Here is a 26,434-nt window from a genome sequence, read left to right on the forward strand (position 1 = left end):
TTTTGAATGGTAGTATATAATATTAGTAGATAAGTGATTATATCACTAGTTTCATGTTACAACATAATTTCTCTCCAAGTTTCAAATCAGTACTGTATTTTGACAGCTCTACAATGAGAAAAAAAAAAAAGTGTAAAACTCACACAAAGAAATACAAATGAGCATTATGGATTTTATTGAAATAATTAGTGTCAAAATGTATTTAATGCTGGAACTCTGGAACTTCTGGTTGACAAATTTTTTTTTTTTTTTTTTTGCTTTGAAAAAGTGTCCCATGAACAAGCAGATACAAAGACTGATCATACAAAAGTACTTTTGGTTATATTTAGTAATTTCCTCCCATCATATTATTGAGACCACAAATATTGATTGAGACAGGTGGTAATTTGCTGAAAAGTTTACCACGCCAAAAATGATAAAGATATTTTCATCAATTGTTAGCTCAGTTGGCTTCTCTTTGTCCAAATAAATCTAAGGACTAAAAATGAAAAGGATTGTTCTGAACTTCACCATCAAACAAGGGTACAAAACTTTAGGCTGCTATGAAAATGGGAGATTGAGGTCTCACAGGCATCAGCCTGACTGAGAGGTAATGATGCTCTCTCCTCCATTCTTTGGCAGCTAAAACTTAAAAAGGCCCTTCCTGATGTCAAAACTAATCAGAAACATAAGAATAAGAATTTCTTGACATGCATTTAGCATAAACCATGAATAAGCATCGAGAAACCAACAGAAAAAAAAGTCTGTATGCAGTTAACCAAGAAATCTCCCAGATCCTTGTGAATCTGTAAACAAATGGTTTCTTTATACATTAAGATTAATTTGAAGATAAGCATGCCATAAAATGAAAACCATTAGAAGTGACCCAAATCGCTTCATAAAATTTTGTATTTTAGCCCAACAGTTTGATTAAGCACTTCATTTGAATAGCACAAATTCTTTTAATACCTTAATTTAAGTGCTTAATATTTTATGCATTACATTACATTGCAAAAAAAAAAAAAAAAAAAAAAAACATTGGGAGATCACTGTGAACACCAACAAGTGAACACTTGTGAGCAACAACAACAGAAAAACAACTTAAGCTGAAAAAGATAAAGCAAAATTACTGCCTCAACCCAAACTGTATTTCATGGCCATCTGAAGCTGCTGATTTCCCCTCACTTCTTTTTTTCACTGCTGCATTTATGCTGCATACAAACACATACATTTACAAACAAATGAAACAAAGCCTGTAATAGAGGAGAGAATAGCATTTCTCATTTGTCACATTTCTACGTGATGATATCCTTTCTGAGGCTGAATATTTCTGTGTACTCGGAAGATGAGCAATGAAGACAGTGAGGACAGTTTCCCAGGGAAGTGCAGGAGATCCCAGCCTGCTAAGCATCAGGGTCCTGCCGGAGCTCTCCTGATTCTTCTAGCTTTTCACGATCCCTCCGTCACCCTCGCTCACAAAGCGCTTACGCCCCCTGTTGGCCACAGGAATACATCTGTTTTAATTGTAGTGTTTACAGGAAGAGAATTACCATTATATTATATCAGACAGTAACAAATTTAAAATTCTTGACAGAACATCAGTAAACAGGGAAGATGGAAGCCCTCTGGAAGTCTCTGACCTGGTTGGACAGAAATCCCTCAGCTGCTTAGTGATGACTGACTCCTGGTAACAAAGGTCCACAAAGGTTTCCATAATGGAGTGCGCATGAGGCACATCCAGATTAATCTCTGGCAGCTCGTCGTATACACGCTGGAAGCCCTGTGTATAACACACAAACCCATTAATTCTCTCACAAACAACTAGGGTCACGGTACGGAAAATGATGCCAACCGTGTCAAAGCAATTCCATATTTAACCTGGTCAGATCCAAATTATTGAATTATGTGGAATTCAATTATTGATTTGAAAATCATTGTTCTGAGCTGAAAATATACATTTAATGCCAGATTTTTTAAAAAAAATATGGAAAATGAACAAATAAATGAAGAAAATAAGACTACGGGGATACCCTTGTGCTATGTGGGTTTATGTCCCTTGCTCATAAACATAAAAATAATGTCTCTCAGACTGTCCTCTGCAGGGTTTGAACCTGCAACCTTCAAATTACCAGGTCAAGTTGGATGTCAATACACAAGCTTCGCTGAGTAACTTCTGCTGACATTACAAGCAAACTGTTTTGAACACAAGCATGGTCTAAAGATTAACAGGTGCAAATTTGGCGATGACTGGAAAAAGACTACAGAAAAGGCATTAGGTAAGTGGTTAGAATAAATCACCATCCACTATCGTAGTAGGGGTTAGAAACTTTAGGAACCTCACAATCGATCTGTTTCCGATTCTAGGAATCACAATCTGGATCTAAAAATGGTACTTTTTTTCTATTAATTAATGAGTTTACCAACTTTTATTATCAATTTTATTTGTGAATTTTTTTTTTTTTTTAACATATAAAGTACAAAGTATGTTAAGTTCATTATTAAGTAATTAAATATAGCTTTAAAACATACAAGCAAATACAAAGTAATTTGTAACAAAGATAAACATTACAAGCAATAACCAAAACTGCTTTCAGTATCTGAGAGTGCTTTTAAGTCACCATAAAATTAACATTTCCTTTTTTTTTTTAAATGGAATATTGCACTTTACAATAAGGTTAATAAACTACATAAGTAAACATGAACTAAAAATTAACAATACTCCTACACCATTTATTAATCTTAGATAATGATAATTAAACATTTACTAATACATTTTTTAAATCAAAAGTGGTTTCTGTTAACATTAGTTAATGCACTGTGAACTAACAAACATTTTATTAACAAAGGTTAATAAATGCTATAAGAATATATTGGTCATTGTTATCTAATGGATTCATGTTAACAAATGTGACCTTTTTGTAAAGTGTTAACATAAAAAAATAAAAATAAATAAAAAATACAACAGTATATGCTTTATAAACAAATGATCGCCTTGCACATGCTTCCGCTTTCTTCAAAAAAACAAAACAAAAAAAACTTACACTGTATGTCCTACGCCTTCCCTATTCTACTTACGGAAAAAAACAGAACTGGTGCCGCATTCGTTCCGTAAGTTGAAACATCAAAAGACCGATCGTTTCGCTAGATAAGACCCTTATTCCTCGTCTGGTATCGTTTAAAGCCCTTTGACGCTGCATTGAAACTGTAATTTTGACCTTCAACCGTTTGGAGACAATTGAAGTCCACTATAAGGAGAATAATCCTGGAATGCTTTCATCAAAAACCTTAATTTATCTTCGACTGAAGAAAGACATGGACATCTTGGATGACATGGGGGTGAGTAAATTATCAGGAAAATTTTATTTGAAAGTGGACTAATCCTTTAAAATCAAAATAACTTCCCTTCCTACTTGTAGCAACATCTCTACTCTTCTCTGTGACATTTTTCAGTGCGAGGGCAGGGCAACCTGTCAACCAGCTCACAAGGGATCACAGAAATAGCAAACTACAACCATCCAATCATTCAATCAATTCTCAATAGACAAAATCAAGTCCCTACATTTTTCTTTCTTGGTTGAGAAGACATTTCCTTTGGATATAGATCACAAAAAGGAAAAAAAGGATCTTATTTAAGTATCTGAAAGTTTTCCAGATAAGGGTAGTGAGGGATTGCACATGAGGATTTTAAAGCAAATGCTAACATCTGTCTGTCAGTGAGTGAGTTTCATCTATCAAATTGCATTTCAAATGGCATAACATACCATTTTAAACAGTACCATCTGTTGGCTAATAATTAAAATACTAACAATTATAAACAATCATTAAGATCTGAAATTGCCAGAAGAATAATTGCAGAATGTTTTGATCATGTTCAGCTAATTGGTAACAGTGTAAAATTACCAAGCTACATAATAGTTAAAAAAAAAAAGAAAAAAGAAGAAACAAACAATGTAAATTTTAGACAAACCCTGTTCATCTGGTCCAGAGTGATTAAGCCAGTTTGCCAGAACGCCTTGAGGAGTTTGACCATCATCTGTATGGCTGTGTCACCTGTAGACTCTAGTACCATAACCACAGCCTACATCACCCAGAAAAAAAATAAAATAAATAAATAAATAAAAAAATCAGGAAAGTGACAGGAATACGAAATAATTGAAAGAGAAAGCAAGAAAAGCTTTGTGTAATTTATCATCAAATATAAAAACATTTTAATAATATATGTCTTTATGTTGAAAATGCACTGGCCCAAGGTGAGACCTATAATCTCTGGCAGTGCTATTTACACTTCAAAAAATGTACATGAAATTTTTTGTGCATTCAATATATTGACTATTTCTGTATGTGAAATGTTCATCCATACCTCATAGACTAGTTCATGATGGAAGTGTGGAACTTCTAGATCTCGCAGACAGTGCTCAGCTTCAGTGAGCTCACCTGACACCAGGTACTCCTTTAGCAACAGGTTCATCTGTAAAACATCAACATAATATATAAAAAATGGCAAATAGGGTGCAGGATGAACTTCATTTACATGTTTCAAGAGTTCAGTGATTTTACCAAAACTTTTGACTTTGGGCAGTCATGGCCTAATGGCAGTGCTGGGTAGATTACTTACAAATTATAGTGCGTTACTGATTCCAAATTACATGACAAAAATTTAGTAATGTAATCCATTACATTACACATTTAATGTAATATAATCGGACTACTTGAATTACTTTTGACCTAACTTGTTGATCACATTGAATTGAATAGGATATTATACCATACTGATATAAAAATACAAAGAGAAATAAAAATAAAGAAAATATATTCCATTCTTTGTTATCAACAACATGAAGTACATTAAACATTCCATTTCATCAGGGTTTCACTTTTACTTTGTATTATTATATTCCATGGGTTATGCTGATTGCCTGATTCCAACAATATCCCATTTGTCATTTTCTGTAATTTTGTTCATCTGTAAAACATTTTAAAGTTTTTTTTGTCAACTCCTACAACAAATCTTGTTCAACTTTGTCCAAAATCAGCTCAGATGATCTTTGGACAGAGCCACATGGAAATGACCAAATAGATGTTTGATATTTGCTACTGTTACATAGAAACAACATTCTGAATTTACAGACTGGGTCTGTATTTTTTGTCTTATGCTATGTTAGCTTAGTATGCTAACCATTAGTTAAATTACCGTTTTTCTAATGTGACTAATGACGTTTTTCTAATTTCTCAATGTGGCAAATAGGCACAATAAGCAGCAAAGTTTCCAACTCCAGCATATTACAATGTCCAAATGGCTTGTGATATGCCAAGTACATTCGATTCAGTTCTTTCACATGTATTCTTTTGGCTCAGCACTGCACTATTTTTTGGCAAAATATTTTTTATAATTTCCATTCCAACCCTTTAACCTAATTCTGCTTCTCTCATTGTGATCAGATCATTTTAGAATCTGTTATATTGATGCACAAACAACCAATCGTGTATGCGCGCACTCTCGATCACTGATCGATCGCACACTGTAATATGTACAGACGCATTTCAGGATATTCGTGTTGTTTCCACACACAATCAGGATAATGTTTAATTTGTTGTGTACGTTGCTTTGTTTAGTAATCTGTTTTTAGTGTTAGGTTTTTGCAGTCTAGTCAAGGCGGTTGATTTAGGAGTTTTTGGCATCACCGTGTGGTCCTATTCGGTATCACAGCTTGACTCGTCTAAAATGAAAACCTCTTTGTTGTTGATCTGTACACATACTATACACTGAATTCTGTAAAGTTTTTTCATGGGTGCTTTGGTGTGCATAAATTTAATATATAATAGAATAATATGGACTCCTTATATCTTTTGGTTATTTGGTGACTCCAAGGGTCCATGAAGCTTGCAGAAAATACAGTTTTGTGAAAATCACCCTTCAAATCTAATTGTTTACTTGCCTGGATATACAAATTATAAAAAAAAAAAAATGGCATATGCTTAAAGGTCCCGTTCTTCGTGATCCCATGTTTCAAACTTTAGTTAGTGTGTAATGTTGTTGTTAGAGTATAAATAAAATCTGTAAAATTTTAAAGCTCAAAGTTCAATGCCAAGCGAGATATTTTATTTAACAGAAGTCGCCTACATCAAACGGCCAGTTTGGACTACTTCCCTCTACTTCCTTCTTTAATGACGTCACTAAAACAGTTTTTTGACTAACCTCCGCCCACAGGAATACACAAAGAAGGGGGCGTGTTCTTGTTGCGCTCCCACGGAGAAGATCAAGAGTTGCGTTTGTAGAGTGTGTTTGTCGCCATGTCATCGAAACGGTGTTATTTTCATCCCGCAGTCCAATCACCTTTGTTTGGCCTTCCCAGGGACGCTGTACTTCGAGATCACTGGTTACAATTTATGTAACCATCATAATTGTGGTATCCTTGCTGCAATAGTTAAAGGGATAGTTCACCCAAAAATTTAAATTTGATGTTTATCTGCTTACCCCCAGGGCATCCAAGATGTAGATGACTTTTTTTCTTCAGTCGAACGCAAATTATGATTTTTAACTGCAACCGCTGCCGTCTGTCAGTCAAATAATAGCAGTGATTGGGAACTTGAACAATAAGAGTCGAAAAAACTTCCATAGACAAATCCAAATTAAACCCTGCGGCTCGTGATGACACATTGATGTCCTTAGACACGAAACGATCGGTTTGTGAGAGAAACCGAACAGTATTTATATAATTTTTTACCTCTAATACACCACTATGTCCAACTTCGTTCAGCTTCCGGCTAGTGAGGTCGGATTGCGCTCTGACAACGGAAGTGATGTCTCGCGCTCATTGAAGTATATGGGCGAGACATCACTTCCGTCATCACAACGCGTTTTTTGACCTCACTAACAGGAAGCTGAACGAAGTTGGACATAGTGGTGTATTAGAGGTAAAAATTATATAAAAAATGTTCGATTTCTCGCACAAACCGATCGTTTCGTCTCTTAGGACATTAATGTGTCGTCACGAGCCGCAGGTTTTAATTTTGATTTGTCTAAGCAAGTTTTATTTACTGTTATAGTTGAAGTTCCCATCCACTGCTATTATTTGACTGACAGAGGGCAGCGGTTGCAGTTAAAAATCATAATTTGCGTTCAACTGAAGAAAAAAAGTCACCTACATCTTGGATGCACTGGGGGTAAGCAGATAAACAAATTTTCATTTTTGGGTGAACTATCCCTTTAATGTTGGACTGCAGTGCATATAATGGCCACAAGAGGGGACTATGTTTATGTTTTCCATATGAGGTACTCTTCTGAGTGAGTGCTAACGTTGTACATTTTCTGTCGCTGCTTGTGGAGATTTAAGAGTTCAGTCTCTCGGGAATTGTTGTCTTTTGTGTTCATTCGGCACAACACCACAATAATCCACATGTAAAACTATGTGCAGCAAACGTTATGGTAAGAGGCGTGACCTTTCCGGGCAAGGTGCGCTCTCTATGGCTCTGGGTGTGCTAAGCTGCTGTCGAATCACAACACAGGAACCGCTGGCACAATCAGAACTCGTTACGTATTTCTGAAGGAGGGACTTCATAAAACAAGGAAGTCATCAGGCCGTTTTTATGACAGTGGAAACAGTGGTATACAGATAAGTAAATTATGTGAAAAATACTGTGTTTTTTTACACGCGAAACATGAACACATGTTATATTGCGCACTATAAACACAATCAAAGCTTAAAAAAAAAACACGAAAAACGGGACCTTTAATTTCACGATAATGGTGTGATTAACCACACAACAAAAGTGTGATTAATCTGATTAAAAATGTTAACCGATTGACAGCACTAATATTAGGACTATCCTCAGTAATGACTTTACCTCTTTGATGAGATGTTTGACAGGCCTCTGGCCGCCACCAACTCCCCACACATTATCAAGCCGCATGATTTCCCTCTTCATGGAGAGCAGAACTGCTGCTCTGTCTAGTGCAGCTCTAACAGTAATAAAGGCATGAACACACAAACATGAATAGCATGTCAGCAGGTCAAAAGCAGAAATCACAGAAAATATTTAAAAAAAAGAAAAGAAAAAAAAAAAGAGAGAGAGAATTAGATATTAGAAAAAATGAACTGCATTTTCAAATCTGGGACCCATGGACATGTAGGATGGGAAATTACCTTCCATGCCCACAAGCTACTATAGTCACTGGTTAAAGCACAATTTTACCAATTTTACCTTAATAGTAGCCATTTTAACTTTTTAATTTGAAATGCACACCATTCATAAAATGTGCAAAACTGCTTGAGTGACTAGTCGACTAGTAGCCCTAGTGGATTAGGCTGCTTGCAGGTTCACTCTTACAGGGATGCGCTACTTTCCATCTCTGCTACAAGATAATGAAATGTTACTTCTTCAAGCATGCATCATTGTTATAAAGCAAAAGCATTTTTCTTGAATTGCCAATCAGAGACAGTCACCACAGTTATGGGCCAACAAGTCAAAACTTTCTGCCATTGTATTTGCATTTGGCTGGTGGCAGGTGGTAAATTCCCACCCCAATTCCCACTCTGACCCAAAATCCTATACTCATTGTGACTCCCTGAATTTAACAAAAAACGTTCTTCAAAACCTTGAAACCTTAAAGAACCTCGCAATTCTAAGTGGTCCATTTGACACTTTTCTACGGTGGCCGAGAGAGCTCAACGCGCTGCAAATGAAGAAAACACATGCAAATAGAAAAAAAACATTTTCATCAGTTTGACAACACATGCGCTGCAATTTCCACAACACTTAAAAAAAGACAAACGTGCTGCAAACTCCACAACACTTACAAATAGTGAAACGCGCTGCAAACTCCACAACACTTACAAATAGTGAAACGCGCTGCTAACTCCACAACACTTACAAATAGACAAAGATGTCTTTTTGTAAGTGTTGTGGAGTTTGCAGCGTGTTTGTCTTTTTGTAAGTGTTGTGGAATTTGCAGTGCAAGTGTTGTCAAACTGTTGAAGATGTTTTCTTTATTTGCTGGTGTTTTTTCTATTTGCATGCATTTTCTTCATTTGCAGCATGTTGAGCTCTCTCGGCCACGGTACTTTTCACATTAATTACACTCTGGTTTGTGATGCAATGAAGGCTCTGTATAAAATTTAGGTTTATGTACTGAGTAACAGAATACTTAATCTGGACAACACTGCTAGTGAATACCCCAAGACTGTCACATCAAGCTCACCTGGCATGGTCACAATCCACCTTGCCTTTGTAACAGTCAAGGAAACTCATGGGTAAAGCGTGGTCAGCAATGGCTCGTGCAATAAATTGACCAAGCATCTAAAGAAAAGAAATGAACCAGGCAATATAAAGAAGGTGCTCATATAGGTTTGGAACAACATGAGGATGAATAAATCAAAACAGAATATTCATTTTTGAGTGAACTATTTTAATAATATTATCCTTTTTATGGCATTTTTCATTATGTCATATGACATTGCTCCCTTACCTGTGGGGCCTCTGGTGTATCCAGGATGAGGTCTGGCAGTTCTTTAAGAATTTTGTCAAATGCACGTGACATGTCCCTCTCAGAGAGCAACTTTCCAGACAAGTCTGAGAGAAGACGTGATGTGAGCTCCCTGTGGCTGGCCTTGCCTTCCAGAGAAAGAGACACGGCCAAAGAGGAGAACTCATATCTGTTATGGCCCAAGTTCAGCTCTTTGAGAAGCATCTACCAGACAAAGAAGGAAGCAGAGATGAAAGTCTAGATCAACAACTTACAAAGACTGTGGAAAGCTGCTGGGAGGTGAATTAAAGAAATATTTCAACCAAAAATGAAAAGAATGAAAATAAAGAGAACTCGACTCTCTTGTGAACATGTGTACAGCCGTTGCCGGAAGGCAGTGATTATGATTTATAAAGTTTTAATAAAGTTTATAAACTTTTATTTTTCTTACAAAAACACATCACTTCACTTCAAAAGACACTTATTAACCAATGGAGTCGTATGGATTTTTTTTTTTATGATTGATGGATTCGCTTTTTAGAGCTTCAAAAACTCGGGCACTATTCAGTGCCATTACAAAGCTGGGAAGAGCCAGAATATTATTTATTAATTATAATTCTGATAACTCTCAGCTGAAAGAAGAAAGTCATATACAACTAGGATGGCTTGAGAGTGAATAATTTTTGGCTAAACTATTCCTTTAACTAGTTTCCACTCTGAGGAGTAATTAGAATACTGTATATTAGACCAAGTATGATGCTCTAATGCAGTGGATCTTAACCTTTTTTACTTCAAGGCCCCCCGTCAAAATTTAAAGTCCTAGTTCTGTAAATAAAATTTCAGGATTCCAGACGTCCTTAGAGATGAATGATTTTATTTATTTATTTATTATTATTATTTTTTCATCATTTGTGATATACTGGATAAGGATTAAGATATGGAACTATTCGTAATTACAAAAAAAAAAAAAAAAATGCCCATGGATTATAAAGATTTTGGTAAAACTTTACAATAAGGTTTAATTAGTTAACATTAGTGAACTATAATACTTCTACAGCATTTATTAATCTTAGTTAATATTAATTTCAACATTTACTAATACATTATTAAAATCAAATGTTGTATTTGTTGATGTTAGGTAATGCACTGTGAACTAACATGAACAAACAATGAACAGCTGGATTTTTATTAACTAACAAAGATTACTAAATACTGTAACAAATGTATTGCTCATTATTAGTTCATGTTAGTTAATATACATTAACAAATGAGACCTTAGTGTAAAGTGTTACCAAGATTTTATAAATTTACATAACTTTTGCATCTTAAATCACATTTAAATTTAGACTTCCACATATCCTGGTTGTCTGAAAGAACCCTGGATCTTCAAAGAAAATTACAATTGTTAAGGGGGTGAATAACAGCAAAAACAGCCTGAAGGAAACAAACAAACTGAAGGAAACCAGCTAATCAAGTCCTTCACGCTTATTTGAAAACTACAGGGCTGCATCATAAATCATATACTTCCCTACTACATTGTAGGCAAAAATCAATGTGACAAAAGTAGGACTATCCCATGAGGCCACGGAAGAAGATTTGTGAATGGCAGTGAAGCGACAGTAACTGACGCTGGTAGGTCACATAATGACAATATGGTGAATATAGTACATTCAGATTACATTCATACTACACAAATTTATACTTTACAGAAACAGGGCTTGCCATTAACACCCCCCAACCCATCAAATGCGGGTGGATTTCAGCAGTAGCGTGTAATGCAGTCACTCCTACTAGCCACTTTGGCTGGTTGAATTCTATATATAATATAAGCTATACATTTTATAATTATAGTCTTTTGAGAAGGCATCTGAAATAAAATAAAAAACTATGTGCAATGTAGTGTTGTCAAAAATACATATTTTTCAATACATATTGATGCTGAAATAGCACTTCCAATACTCATTTTCCACAGAACAGATACACAATACCAGCTGCGCTTTCTCACTCTCTCATCTCTCCGACAGAGAGTTGATACACAAACCCGCCTCCCCTCACTCACTTGTTTAATTTGCTTCGGATGAATATTGTTGGTGTTACAGGGCTTAATTTTTGGTGTGGGATTGCACTTATTGTGCATAATTTTACTCATTCCCGCAGAATTTGCGCTCACACCCAAAGTGTGTGAGCATAATCCGCCTTGTACTACGGGCTCGTACTAAATTGAGTTCTGCTTATATTGTGCTTAAACAGTCAAAAACACACAAAATAATGACAAAATGCTAGTCTTGGTGGGTTTTCACGTGAACAGTCAGTTAAGTTTTAAAGAAAATTAAGTTTTTAATGCTGTTTATGTCTATGTGGTGTTTTTAATATGCTCTAAGACAAACTATGTGCAAATTCATAAGTCAACACCATTGTAGAGTATTTTCTCTTTAAAACTGCAGTGATCTAAAGTCAGTTTCAAAAACACAGTTTGAAATTGCTGTTGTATGTGATGTCAGAGTGTATCTCTGAGCTTGTGCAAGTGAGTGGAGGCGGGGCTAATTAGCATGTTCATAGATCCACGTATACTAAACAAAGCCAGAGTGTAGAGTTAAGGCCTCGATATACTTCAAACAAAATCGAAGTTGGTTGTGTGTCCAAAACGGCTTGCCAAAGCCAACTCCCCAGAAAAGTTCGCTCCAGCTGCAAAACACCTTCATACTACCACTGGTCCGTGACGATAATGTAATAGCAGGTGTGCGCAGAGGTTCCGCCTTCTTTTATGCAGAACATTTCTCTGGCTCATTTGATCTGTTGAGTCTGTCAAAGTATCTCCACGGGTGAAAACATGAACATGCAATACAAATTGAAGTTGTGCTTCTAAGTAAATGAGGCACTGACACTGTTTTTCATGTTTGATACTGTAAAGCTGCTTGCTTTTAAGTAATCTATTGAATAAAATGCCATAAAAATAAATATGACTTTACTGGAGTGCTAATTTGCAGAGCTCGTGCTAATGTACCCATGTTATGATGCTGCTTGTTTTCTCATTTTTGTTGTATTTATTTTATTACTTAGAGGAAAGCATGCAGCACATATTTAGATATTCATCTAAATGCCACTCTCCACAGCGTGGGCAGTGTCAGATGTTCGATAACAGTATAATCACTGCTCATATATTTTGAACTTTGTTTTAACCCTAAACGAAGAACAAAAAAAACCAAAAAAAAAATTTCCATGAGTATATCATGGCCTTTATATTCAAGCTATTTTAAGGCATGAATAAGTTTTCACAGGAAAAAAAAAAACAAACAAAAAAAAACGTTTAAATATGTCATTTTGGTGATCAAAGATGAGTTTAAATGGATTAAATTATTGACTACAGGGGGACTTTAAGTTAACTTAAACACACATGTGTAACAGTATAATGGATCCATGTGTCAGGTCTTAAAGTGAAGGCAGCCTAAAATACCTGCTGCCAAATTATGAGATTTAAAATATCTATGGCAGTTCTTCCCCATGGCATTGATGTCAAAATTGTGGCCAGTGAAAATGCTGAGTGGCTAGTAACTTTGGAAAACCACTAACCAAAGTGGCTGGTGAGCAAAAAAGTTAATGTCAAGCCCTGTACAGAACATACTTTTTTTTGTGGTTGTGAAGTAAATACTTATTCCCAAGTAAGTACCTACTCAAGAGTATGCAATTTTGGGTGCAGCCCAGGTATGTGTGTTGAAACAGGTTTGGAACTAAACTCTATAGGACTGTGGCCCTGACTGTAGAAAATGTATTATACAAAAAAAAAAAAAAAAAAAAAAAAGCAGCATCTTGATTTATATTTCATTTTTTCATCTTATTTTATAGGGCTGGGACAATAAATCGATGCATCACAAATCGATAATTGATTCTGGATAGATTCTGAGATTGCATCACGATTCTCTATCGAATCGATTCTGAGATTAATTTTTAACAGCAGATTGCGCTCTAAGCTAGTTTTTAACCATACGTTTAAAAGTTCATGAAAAAGAGCATACGTGCGTTCGGCTGAGTCTGAGAATGTACTTGCGCCTCAGAATGTTTTAACATTAACGTAAACAGCCCACTGTAGACACCCTTGTAATTTGCTTCAACCTTTTCAGACTTTATGAATGATTATGTTATATAAGGTTCAAGTGGTGTGTGTAAGGAATTGGAAGCAATCAGAGTACGGCTGTTTCTAAAGCACGCAGTGCCATCCGCTGTTAAAAACTAAGCTCAGAATCGCAATGCATTCGGAAAATCTCGGAATCAATCCAGAATCATTTCTTGATTTGCGATGCATTGATTTATTGTCCCAGCCCTATTATTTTAAGGCTTGGTTTAATTTCCACTAGGGAACTCTCATCCAGGGCCCCATATATCTGGATAAGAAACACTGCTCTAATGGTTTTACAAAGAATGGGAATTCCCCACTCGTTGCATCCAAAACTACTGAAACAAAGGTTTTATTATTTGGCATCTGGCTTCGTGATTAGCTATAGCTCACCTCCACCTCTTTGGTGTCTCCATGCTCAAAGTACTCCTGCACAATGGGGTTGATGGTCTTCTCGAGTTCTCTCTCGTCTAGCTCCGGTACTACTGTGGCATATACTGTGTCTCCCTGATAAACAAACAAGAGTCTGACACTAGAAAAAACAATTTTAACATAAAGGGACAACAAATTAATCAAATAAATACTAAATAATTCATCATGTATTTGCCCTTGTAGATCTCTCCAGTAAACTGTCATTGCTACAGCCCATCTGTGTTTGTAAAACACTTGGGTGATACAGTGCACTGATTAACATCACAGCAGTATTCAAACAGCATGAATACCAGCAGGGTTGCCAGAATCACTTTTAGCTCACATCCCACTCAACTGAACAAAAGAAACACTGACTCTTTGAAAAAGGCCTTTGGGTTTTCCAGTGGACGATTCTTAAAGGATTGGTTAAAAAAAAATTTAATTCTGTCATTATTTACTCACCCTCATGCAATTCCAAACATCAAACTTCATTGGTGGTCATGTCATGACACAAGAATGATGTTATTGACATCACCATATTTTATTTGGGCTCTGTATACATGAGCTGTGTCCAAAATCATACTGTAAATCAGGTACAACATTTGGTTTGAAATTTACTTCACGACCATTAAAAAAAAGCATGTTCTATATAGTATGAATGAAATTCGGACGTACTACATCTGCCATGTTGTCACTGTCATTTGACTCACGGCATCAGGTCGCACCACTTCACTTGCCATTAACCATGGACTCAGGGGATAGTAAAGTGTCCAGTGGATGCGCACTTCAGAATCTTGTCGGAAGTAGCAGCTTATTGCATTGCCTCAGAGGCCTTGGATTAAACTACTGGACATAAAACCTTTTTATGTCCTTTTTGAAACTTAGACAAAAGAAAGTAAGCAATAAGCAATGACATGAGGGTGAGTAAATGATGATAGATTTTTCATTTTTGGATGAACTTTTTCTTTAAACTATTAACACCTATTCTAAATGTGTTGACTGGCACTGTGAATTTAAACATTCATTTTCCAAAAAAAAAAAAAAAAAAAAAATTATATATATATAATATATATATATATATATATATATATATATTATTGTGTAAAGTGTACTAGTATTCTTAAATTTACATTTAATCATTTAGCAGATGATTTTATCCAGAGCGACTTACAAATGAGGAGAACAACAGAAGCAATCAAAGCAACAATAGGGCAACAATGTGCAAGTGCTGTGACTAGTCCTGTTAGGGTAGCACAGTACATGTAGCAAGGTGTTTTTTTTTTAATAGACATATAAAATAGTGTTAGTATTAATGCATCTTAAAGGGGTGGTTAAGTGTTTTTTTTTCTAGGCTTGATTGTGTTCTTGGGGCACAGTTTAATGTCTTAATGCTTAGTTTTTTTGAAAACACTGTATTTTTCATATATTTTACGTTTATTTTACACCTCTGTTTCCACTGCTATATGATCGGCTCGTTTGACTTTCTGCTTCTATGAAGCCACTCCATCCAAATTACGCAATGTGCTCAGATTGGTCAGCAGGTTGGTAGCTGGCCCAGTGTATCGTGATTCGCTGAAGCGTCCGGAAACGACACGCCCTTTACGATCTGTTGCTTCAGTCAAAATGTAAATAATGGCGTCTATATTGCTATATCAAACTGAGTCCGAATTAGACCCAGATGAAGAGGGTCAAGCTGCAATCGCGGCTTTTAAAGGACGTTTATGAATGGTATTTCATTTTTTTTTTTTTTTGTGTCAAAGTGTTTAGATATGTTGTCACTGCTGTTTGTTAGCTTTCAATATACAGTTTTATCCTGATTAAAGCTTTACTGTAGCCGAATACATGACTGAGTAGTCGCATTTTTGTAAAGGTAGTGTTTCATTTATAGCATGAACAACTGTTTGTCTATGAACAAAGAAGTTTGTTGGTGTTTGTAGAATTTAGCTAACTGGCTAGCAAAGCAAAAACAAGTTGCTCTTTGTATATGTCCTTGACGCAAGCAAAAATAGCAACAGAACTATACGTTTAAAAGACGTACAAACAAAATGTACTTGCAGTTTGAAGCCATTAAACAGCAGCTTATGCTTTTAAAGTGGGAACTGTCCGGTGTATACAACTCTTCCGCTTCCATATGCTGCGCGACATGGCCTCGCCCACTTTGTTGCGTGTTCCCAGGGGCGTGTTTTGCAGGGTTTATGATGTCACCAACCCATTGTAGTCCAAAACCGGTCATGTTTGTTGTCATTTAACTTTAAAAGACAATATCTCCATTTGCATTGAACTTTCAGCGTCATAGCTTCGTTGATGTTGTTTATGCTCAAACAGCAATATTACACACTAACTAAAGTTAAAAAAGTGAAATCGCATTTAACCACCCCTTTAAGTATTAAGTGTTGACAAAAAAATGCATCTTCAGCCATTTCTTAAAAATGTATAGAGACTCAGCAGCTTGGGTTGAGTTACGCAGGTCGTTCCACCAGCTTGTAACAGTCAAGGTAAAGGTCAGTTAAAGTGATTTTGTGCTGCTTTGGGATGGCACCACAAGGCACTGTTCACTTGCTGAACGCAAGCTTCTGGGGGGCACATTAGTCTGAAGTAGTGAGTTTAGGTATAGGGTGCAGAGCCAGTGGTTGTTCTGTAGGCAAACATGAGTGCCTGGAAGTTTATGAAGAGAGGTGTGACATGCTCTTCGGCTCATTAAAGACCACTCTTGCTGCAGCATTCTGGATCAGTTGCAGTTCTTTATGTACAGGCTGCAAAGCTAAATAGTAGATGTCCTCTTACCTGTGCAGATTCATCATAGTTGGGGTCCTTAACGTCAGGTTCCTCCACCTCATATACCATACCGGCTGCTCCCCACACACCTTTACCACCAGCTCCACCTATTCATAAGAGCAAACAGTATAAAACAGCTACAAGAAAGCCAAACCCAAAATGTAGGGAGGAAGCACTTTGAAATACATTTATTTAATAGACACTAGAAGATAAGAGATGACTATTATATCTTAAGATATGTTTTATTAAATATGAAGTGTAATTATTCATTTAGATCAATTTAATTTTTAAATCAAAATTTAAAATCAACAGGAATTACAACACCGATATATATAATAAAATATTTTGAGGATAATTTTACTATATCATGATGATAAATACTGTAACTGTGATGTAAGATTTTGGTCATACAATGAACCACATAAATAACTAAAGTTACTATCAAAATTGAGATTGTGTCACTTGAGGCTAAATGGATCCTGCTTTGCAGTTTATATTAACACCTAAATTTGGTATCCAACTTCCTTTAATTAATTGATAAATTGGAAAAACTATTAATTAAAGAACAACTCATATTTCATAATTTCACCTTTTTTGGGCAGTCCTCGACCTTTTCCGGTCCGTGACTTTCGGTCATTTACAGCATTTTTACCCTTGGGGCTGTGTGGATCGGTAGAAAGCTCTCCTGAAACTGATTCAGAAAGCGATTCCCGAGTAGAATCCCGGGAAGATGATTTACGCAGGCGCCGCTTAGCCTTAGCTTTAAGTCTGGCCTCATGCAGGGCCTTTTCCTGAGGGGTCCAGTTCCCATTCACCTCCAACTCATTCAGATCCTCACTGCCATAAGACCCATCCAAGTCATCCTGTTCTTTCTCAAGCGAGAACACACCTGTACCAGACACAAAGAGAATGGACAACTAATCTTATACTTGGCATTGTGTACTATGAATATTGTTGATTTTCATTTTTTATAAACTGCTTTAAAGGGTTAGTTCACCCAAAAACAAAAATCATGTAATTTATTACTCACCCTCATGTTCTTCTACACCAGTAAGACCTTAATTCATCTTCGGATCACAGATTAAGTCGTTATTTAGTTTTTCTGGCGCACAAAAAGTATTCTTGTCACTTTATAATATTAAGAACTGTACTTCTCACTTGGGCTGTGCTTGCTTGTTTGTTAATAACAAAAAAAAAAAAAAAAAAGTTTTTGGCAACTGTACTGAACTCGCCAGAACTGTTTTACATTTGTTTTTAGTACCTTTATGGATTTTGAGAGAGGAAATGTCATTGCTGTAAATGCAGGCCTCACGGAGCCATCAGATTTAAATCAAAAATATCTTAGTTTGTGTTCCAAAGATGAATTAAGGTCTTAGGGCTTTAGAACAACATGAGGGTGAGTAATAAATGACATTATTTTCATTTTTAGGTGAACCAACCCTTTAAATATACAATTAAGGCTCCTGAAAAATACTAAACATCAATCAGGCATTCCAATTTAAGGCCTGGTCTCACAGACAGGTTTAGATTAAGCCAGGATTAGGCCTTAGTTCAATTAGGACATTTAAGCTTTTATAAACATGCCTCAGGAAGAAAAAAAAAAACATTACTTTTGTGCATCATGAGACAAAACAATGGCACTGACATTTTAATATATGTCAGTGCAAGTTGCTTTCAGTTAAAACAGCTCAAATATGTATTTTAGTCTAGGACTAGTCTTCGGCCTTGTCTGTGAAACCGGGGGTAAGAGAACCAAACATTTACAAAAACTTAAGAATATTGACATTTTCAAGTAACATTATATACGTATCAACTCAAGCATTTTAATCATCAATCTGCTTTCATTTCATCATGCAGAAATGTTTGTCTTTCCCGCACACCTGGTCATGTCTCATACTCACATCTGATAATCCTCGAAAAACAATGTTCTAGTTCTCAGCTGTAAAAGCATGTAACTTTATCTTAATTCAAGATATTTTGTTTGCTGAATTTCAGGCCCTGGACCTGTAAGCCAAAATTCTTGAAGTCTTAGTGTTTAAAATCATGTGGGGGGAAAAACCTACACACATTATTGTCATTAATTGAGTGGCAGATGTTAAACAATACACTGCTTCTTGTCTCACCAATATGGAAGAGCAAGGTAACTGAAATTCAAGGAATAGTTCACTCAAAAATTAATTGCCATTTTTTTTTACTTGCCCTTTAAGTCTTTTTAAACTCGTATGATGTAATTTTGTATCATGAAAGAACAAAGAAGAATGAAGAATTGAAGAATCTTCACACAGTTATTTTCCATACAACAACGGGTCATACTGTCAAGGTACGCTATACCGATACTATAGCAAAAACCACTGTAACTGCTATTTAACTTCTTTTTTTTTTTTTTTGTCCCGTGCTTTGGTTATCAAGTCAATCATGAAAAATTAGGATTGAACCACAATTTTAAATATGGTTATCACTCAGGAAACTTTGCATTGTGTACTTAGCAGTAAAAAATATTTTTTTAATTATTTTGAACAGATTATTACAGATAGCAAGCAAAGAGCACTACCTTTATAGTCAATGAAGCTGTAAATCAGTGTAAATCAATGAAGCGGTATACACCGCGCAACAAATCTTTTATTTACATCACATTTACACTTTTATGGTTATAATGAAAGAATTTGCAAGTGTGGTGAACTAGCGCTGAACAAAAATCCAGTGGTATTAAGATTCCTACCAACTTCAACACATCTGATTGGCCACTGATTTCACATGCTCAACAGTCTGATTTGCAACAACGCTCAATGCTTCAAGATTTTCAATGAATAACATTAAAGGTGCCATCAAATTGAATTACCTCAGCATAGTTGAATAACAAGAGTTCAGTACATGGAAATGACATACAGTGAGTCTCAAACTCCATTGTTTCCTCCTCCTTATATAAATCTCATTTGTTTAAAAGACCTCCGAAGAACAGGCGAATCTCAACATAACACTGACTGTTATGTAACAGTCGGTGTATGCCCCCAATATTTGCATATACCAGCCCATGATCGAAGCATTACACAAGGGCAGCCAGTATTAACGTCTGGACGTGCACAGCTGAATCATCAGACTAGGTAAGCAAGCAAGAACAACAGTGAAAAATGGCAGATGGAGCAATAATAACTGACATGATAGCATGATATTTTTAGTGATATTTGTAAATTGTCTTTCTAAATGTTTCATTAGCATGTTGCTAATGTACTGTTAAAAGTTAACATTGTTTCTTACTGTATTCACGGAGACAAGAGCCATCGCTATTTTCATTATTAAACACTTGCAGTCTGTATAATTCATAAACACAACTTCATTCTTTATAAATCTCTCCAACAGTGTAGCATTAGCCGTTAGCCATGGAGCACTATCAAACTCATTCAGAATCAAATGTAAACATCCAAATAAATACCATAATTATGCGATTAGACATGTTGCATGAAGAACACTTTGTAAAGATCTATTTTGAGGGTTATATTAGCTGTGTGAACTTTGTTTATGCAGTGATAGAGTCGAGAGCTCGGGAGGGGGCGAAGAGCGCGCAATTTAATGGGGGCCGCAGCATGAATCGGCGTATTTCTAATTATGCCTCAAAATAATATATTTAAAAAATTAATTTAAAAAATCTATGGGGTATTTTGAGCTGCAACTTCACAGACACATTCAGGGGACACCTTAGACTTCTATTACATCTTGTAAAAAAATTTGATGGCACCTTTAAATTTGGGTCTGTTAATCACACAGTTCAATTGTATGGCTTCAGAGTACTCAGTATATGGTATTTATTGATGTTTACTTTGATGCTCAAAAAAATAAAAGCAAGTATGACAATTTAAACTTTTGAGCGAACTATTCCTTTAGGAACTAAAGAACTAAAAGAAAAATAAATTAAATTCACGATAAAACGGAAGTAGTGACAGATTTTTTCTTACATACAGTGACATACATCCAAATGAAACGGATTATCGAAAGGATTTGATTCTTACCATTGGTTGTTGATTAGATAAAAGGCAGATCACAGTCGATTGTAAGAAAGCAGCAGGGTTTAAGTGGACTCAATGACTGGAGAAGTACGTATAGCATATCACTAGAGAGAAATCTCTTGGTCTTGTTTCAGATCAAGAAATTTTTATTAAAAATTACAAAGGTCAAGTTTTTTTGTTTTTGTTTTTTTAATGAAACATACATGGAAGCATTGTTCATAAGATCAACAACATGCATTTGGAAAACAGATTTAGAATTTTCTCTTTTTTTTTTTTGCTGACTTTAAGGATAGCTTCATTTTTTTAAGAGCATATCATGACATGTTAACACTGAGACGGGATGCATAAAGAGCATGATGTGTTATGAATGTGCAATTTAATAACGTGATAGTATATCCCAGTGAGAAATGGGATGCAGTATTTCTCATACTGTAAATAGTGATTCCACATAATATAAAAGTGCACTTTCAAGTCAAGGTCTCAAAGCTAATAAAAGGTATACACTCAAAATAAAAATGCATTTAGGTTTGAAACGACATTAGGATGTAAAACCCTGTTTTCACCGGACTACACAAATGAAAAGATAAAAGAGGGCAGCAGCACAAGGAGGCAGAAAAGCTGACGTTGCTAATTCTGATGCCTTTCTGGTGCTCTTGCCAAGCATGACTACATATGGCAGTGTACAGTCTACATGGGTGGGGTGGGGTGCACATTCACAGGAGAAAGTAGAAGTAGGAGTGGCCTTCATGGTAATAAATACTCCCAGTACTAAATACTAGCTATGGTCAAACGAGAAACCACATTGTAGTTACTACAGTGTTTAAACCAGCATAAGTGCAAGGAATAGCAACACAAAATAGGCACAGCAGGGCCAAATAAGTAGTGTTACTTTGAAATGTTGTATGTCCTGTAAAGTCTTAAGTTACAAACTAGACCACCAGAGGTCTACAGAGGAACTACATCACAAAAAACACACAAGTCTCTCAATAACAACCCTATGTTGATTCTTTTTTTTTTTTTTTATTAAGTACTAAGTACGTCAATAAGGAACACATGCCATGATAAAATTAAAACATCTTATCTATTTTTGTCAACTATGGCTTATTCACCTCTGACATCTTCTGGGGGTGCACATTAGACCCACCTATAAACAACACATACAGTCAGTAGGTACAAATGTGCCTATCTAAGTCTGTGCATTACATATCATGCATTATGATTGTTTAACACATAGAGGGATCTAAAAATTGGTAGGTATTCCTAGTATGGGGTCAATAATATCTAATTTGTTTTTTGCATGCTGAACAAAGAGACACTTTCAACATACATAATATATAATGCAAATATAATACAAGCCAAATCAATAACATATGATGTGTCATTCCAATAGAAATGCTTTTATGTATCAGCCATTTATTGATCACATTAAAACCACATCAATTAGAAGAAACTTTCAGCCAGTGTTTGGGAAAGATACTTTAAAAAGTAATGCATTACAATATTGTGTTACTCCCTAAAAAAGTAACTAATTACTTACTTAATTACTTTTTATGAAAAGTAATGCATTATATTACTTTTGCGTTACTTCTCACTTGGGCTGTGCTTGCTTGTTTGTTAATAACAAAAAAAAAAAAAAAAAAAGTTTTTGGCAAATGTTAAAGGGGTGGTTAAATGCGATTTCACTTTTTTAACTTTAGTTAGTGTGTAATGTTGCTGCTTGAGCATAAACAGTATCTGCAAAGTTACAGTGCTGAAAGTTAAATGCAAACGGATATATTGTCTGTTGGTGACATCATAAAACCTGCAAAACACGCCCCCGGGAACACACGACAAAGTGGGCGGGGCCACGTGGCGCAGAAGAGTTGTGTACAATGGATGAGAGTGACGCGACCCGTCAAAAGATAATAGAACCCATTATAATCTGTGATATTTTCTACACTGGATGCGGTGCTGAAGACAGCTTCCAGAAACTACACGAGTTAAATGCTGGATGGCTATTACTGAATGCACAAAGGCTATTACTGAAAGATGAAGCAGTTCCCACTTTAAAAAGAAGAAGCTTCTGTTTATCACCCCCAAACTGTAAGTACGTTTTATTGTTTGTACGTCTTTTAAACCTATAGTTCTGTTGCTATTTTTGGTTGCATCAAGGACATATACAAAGAGCAACTCGTTTTTGCTTTGCTAGCCAGTTTAGCTAAATTCTACAAACACCAACAAACTTTTCTGTTCATAGACAAACAGTTGTTCATTCTATAAATTAAAAGCTATCTTTACAAAAATGCGACTACTCAGTCATGTATTCCGCTACAGTAAAGCTTTAATCAGGATAAAACTGTATATTGAAAGCTAACAAACAGCAGTGACAACATATCTAAACACTTTGACACAAATACTAAATGAAATACCATTCATAAATGTCCTTTAAAAGCTGCGATTGTGATTGACCCTCTTTATCTGGGTCTAATTCGGGCTCAATTTGATATAGCAATATAGACGCCATTATTTACATTTTGACTGAAGCAACGGATGGTAAGGGGCATGTTGTTTCCGGACGCTTCAGCGAATAAATCATGACTGGTCCAGCTACCAACCTACTAACCAATCTGAGCACATTGCGTAATTCGGAGGGAGTGGTTTCATAGAAGCAGAAAGTCAAACGAGCCGATCATATGACAGTGGAAACAGAGGTGTAGAATAAACATAAAATATATGAAAAATACAGTGTTTTCAAAAAAACGAAGCATTAAGACATGTTAAACTGTGCCCCAAATGTAATCTAAAGTAAAGCGTGTTCTAAATCTAAAGTAATTTTTGCTTATTACTATGGTTAAATTGTATCATTGAAGGTTAGCAGCAAAGACATTGGTTAATAAAGTAAGATTAAATACATAAAGTATATTTGTTTAATTATTACAGGTTTGAGTAAAATTGTGAGTTTGCATTTCACTGTTTTTATTAATTTTGAGGAATACTGAATGTTTTCATACAAGTGAGATGAGTAAATGCCTGTTCACATTTAGTCTAGAACTACAATAACCAACACGTTTACACAACACACACTGCCTCTGGGACAGGAGAGCTGACAGTCAATAAATGTGAAAAAGTAACTTGCGTTACTTATTTGGAAAAAGTAACTTCGATATTTTGTTGTAAATTGAAAAGGTAATGCATTACTTTACTTGTTACTTGAAAAAAAGTAATCTGATTATGTAACTCAAGTTACTTGTAATGCGTTACCCCCAACACTGCTTATAGCTAGATATCAAAAACATATAATTAGTAAGCTTCATTTTTTGTGTAAAATAATGAAAGGTTTCTTTTGTTGTATTTTTGTAAATAATTTCTACCACAATCACTATTTGTAAATAATAATAATAAAATAAGAAAATTTAGAAAGTGCACATTTTAGCAACCGCAATGTAAAGTGTCATATTAGAATATTTATTTACTTTTTTGTTCTCTGTTTCTGAATCATAATGTAGGCCTTTGCTTGTTATTCAAATTAATAGATCCAATCCAGTAATGGAATTGACTGAATGTGAACAACCATAAAGGTGAGCTCTTGTATCATGTATGTGTGTAATTGACTTGTGTTTATTTCAATTCAAGATCATTTAAAAGACAAAAAAGTGATATTACAAGAGTTTAAATAGACTTAGAGACAAAATATCAGTAGTTTGTGTGTTTGTGTATTGGTCAATTTCCAAAACCTTTAACATTTTAATTTTTAATTCAAGTTTAATTTAGTTTATGCACAATATTTTTCAATATAACTATATAAATATTACATAATCACACACTGTATAGATAAGACATTGATAAGAGAAACTCATGGAAGCCAAGTTTTGTGTGCAATTAAAAGAACATGGAACGTACTTATAATAACAGTACTTTTATAGCACTGATCTGGATCGCGAAAAAAAATAATGAAAAAAAATCTACAAAATATTCTTATTCAAACTCTCGTGGCAAGAAAAAAAAAGGACAAAAAAAAAAAACATCCGGGTATCTCAGCAAGGGGGCGTAGTGTTTAATATTGTAGCAAATTTTCCTTAACAAAGAAGCTTAATGATTTTATCGTACACAAGATTAAATATAAATAGATGTAATTAGAAAATAAATGTATTTACTGACACAATTGGACATTCCATATTGGTTTGTTCATAAGCATATTTTGCAGCAATAAACATTAGCTACCGTCGTACATGCTAGCTCGTTGCGATTAACTGTTTTGGTACCCAGCTGTAGAGTTCACATTATGAACGATAGTTAATGTGTAAAATATATGGATAAAATGTTGATTGTATTTGACCACTTTATTTGTATCAGAGACATTATTTTAAAAAAAGGTTAAGAAAGAAAAAAATGCTTATCCGCAAAAAGTTTTGCATGAAAGAGTTATCTTGCTTATATGCGCTCACGTTAACAACCAGTGAAATCTTGGTATTGATGCAATAATGCACCGATTTTACCAAAACTAGAAGTTTATACCACACATGCTACAAGCCTTTCTGCCAGAGCACATGGTGGAACCTGACTGCAACTAAAGCTCATATCGTCTGCAAAAACGACACCGTAAAAGACCAACTACCGTATGCACTGATTAGCCAAATGCAGGCTGAACACATAAATGAGTAGTTCAGAGGTTTAATGTCCGTACCATCGTTTTGGGGAGCAGTGGTCCATGCTTCAATCTCAGTCGCCATTATACGCTTGTTTACCGTCCTCCTAAGCCTGCAGTTCACGGAAACAAGTACGTTAGTAACCACATCAATATCATAACATGTAAAATCACGTGATGTACATAAACAACAAAAATCCATAGTGTTTGATCGTAGGGAATGATCTGACCGTTTTAATTTCAGTCGTAAATGCATTGAGCTTAACCTCACCTTAAACTGAAGGCTCGCTTGTCACTTAAATCTAGCAGTATAAGGTAGCTGGTAGTGTAAACAGTCCTTGAGGAAAATGAGAAGATTAGGCAAAAAATATCTTGTTTAATAATTCAAATAAAAAAGGTCTACAAAAAATATATATTTTTGCATTAGAAGTGCAGCACGCACGTTGCAGAGAGGAAGCAATAACATGAACAGTGTTTTCAACTTCAGACAGCTCAGAGCACGTCACATGAGTAGCGTGAGCTTCATGCATATTAATTACGTAACTTGTCTTTCGTCCAATAGGACTGTTCTAAAGTAGACGAATGAAAAAGGCTTGTGACTCATGAATATTAAACATGTTTACGTAACTGCCTGGTCCAACGTTGCAGGAAGCCTACGAAGCAACGTCAGCATCACTAAATTAATATTCATGAGAGAAACATAATGTACCCTTTGAAATCCTTCATTCCGAAGGGCCCTTTGAAGTGGCCAGTTTTGGGCACTTCGGTTTGGAACGACCCTTCAACATGGTGGCCATGATTATTTTCACTCCGAAGTGCCCTTCGTAGGGCGATGTATCCCATTTTTGAACGCACGATAGTTGGATTGGACTGCCTTGAAAGAGGAGTGGTGAATGAAGGGGCAAGAGGAATGAAACCGTTTTGTCCAATCCCGTAGCAAATACAAACTAGGGGAAGTTTGACGAGTTTGTTTCTTTGGTAAACACGATTCAATTTAAGGAATTGTGCACAGTTTGACACCAGTGTGTGGTATACTAAATTACTTACTTAATATTAGTAATGTAATTTCG

General features: G+C 35.5%; 1 protein-coding gene across 2 annotated transcripts; it reads right to left on the reverse strand.

The window, feature by feature from the left end:
- Positions 1-164: 164 nt before the first annotated feature.
- On the reverse strand, positions 165-26,197 carry pdcd4a (programmed cell death 4a). Of its 2 annotated transcripts, XM_067403357.1 has the most exons (13): positions 26,074-26,195; positions 25,636-25,701; positions 25,404-25,477; positions 17,329-17,628; positions 16,749-16,846; positions 13,947-14,060; positions 9,446-9,667; positions 9,179-9,276; positions 7,825-7,939; positions 4,340-4,447; positions 3,947-4,057; positions 1,620-1,759; positions 165-1,472 (listed from the first exon to the last, which is right to left on the reverse strand). In XM_067403357.1, the coding sequence occupies exons 1-13, from the start codon at positions 26,088-26,090 to the stop codon at positions 1,421-1,423; spliced, it is 1,515 nt and encodes a 504-aa protein (XP_067259458.1). In that variant the 5' UTR covers positions 26,091-26,195; the 3' UTR covers positions 165-1,420. The 2 variants fall into 2 exon arrangements, with proteins under 2 accessions (XP_067259458.1, XP_067259459.1); XM_067403358.1 differs by lacking the exon at positions 13,947-14,060 and having other exon boundaries at positions 26,074-26,197.
- Positions 26,198-26,434: the final 237 nt, after the last annotated feature.

Source organism: Chanodichthys erythropterus, chromosome 12 (assembly GCF_024489055.1).
Source record: "Chanodichthys erythropterus isolate Z2021 chromosome 12, ASM2448905v1, whole genome shotgun sequence".
NCBI lineage: Eukaryota > Metazoa > Chordata > Actinopteri > Cypriniformes > Xenocyprididae > Chanodichthys > Chanodichthys erythropterus.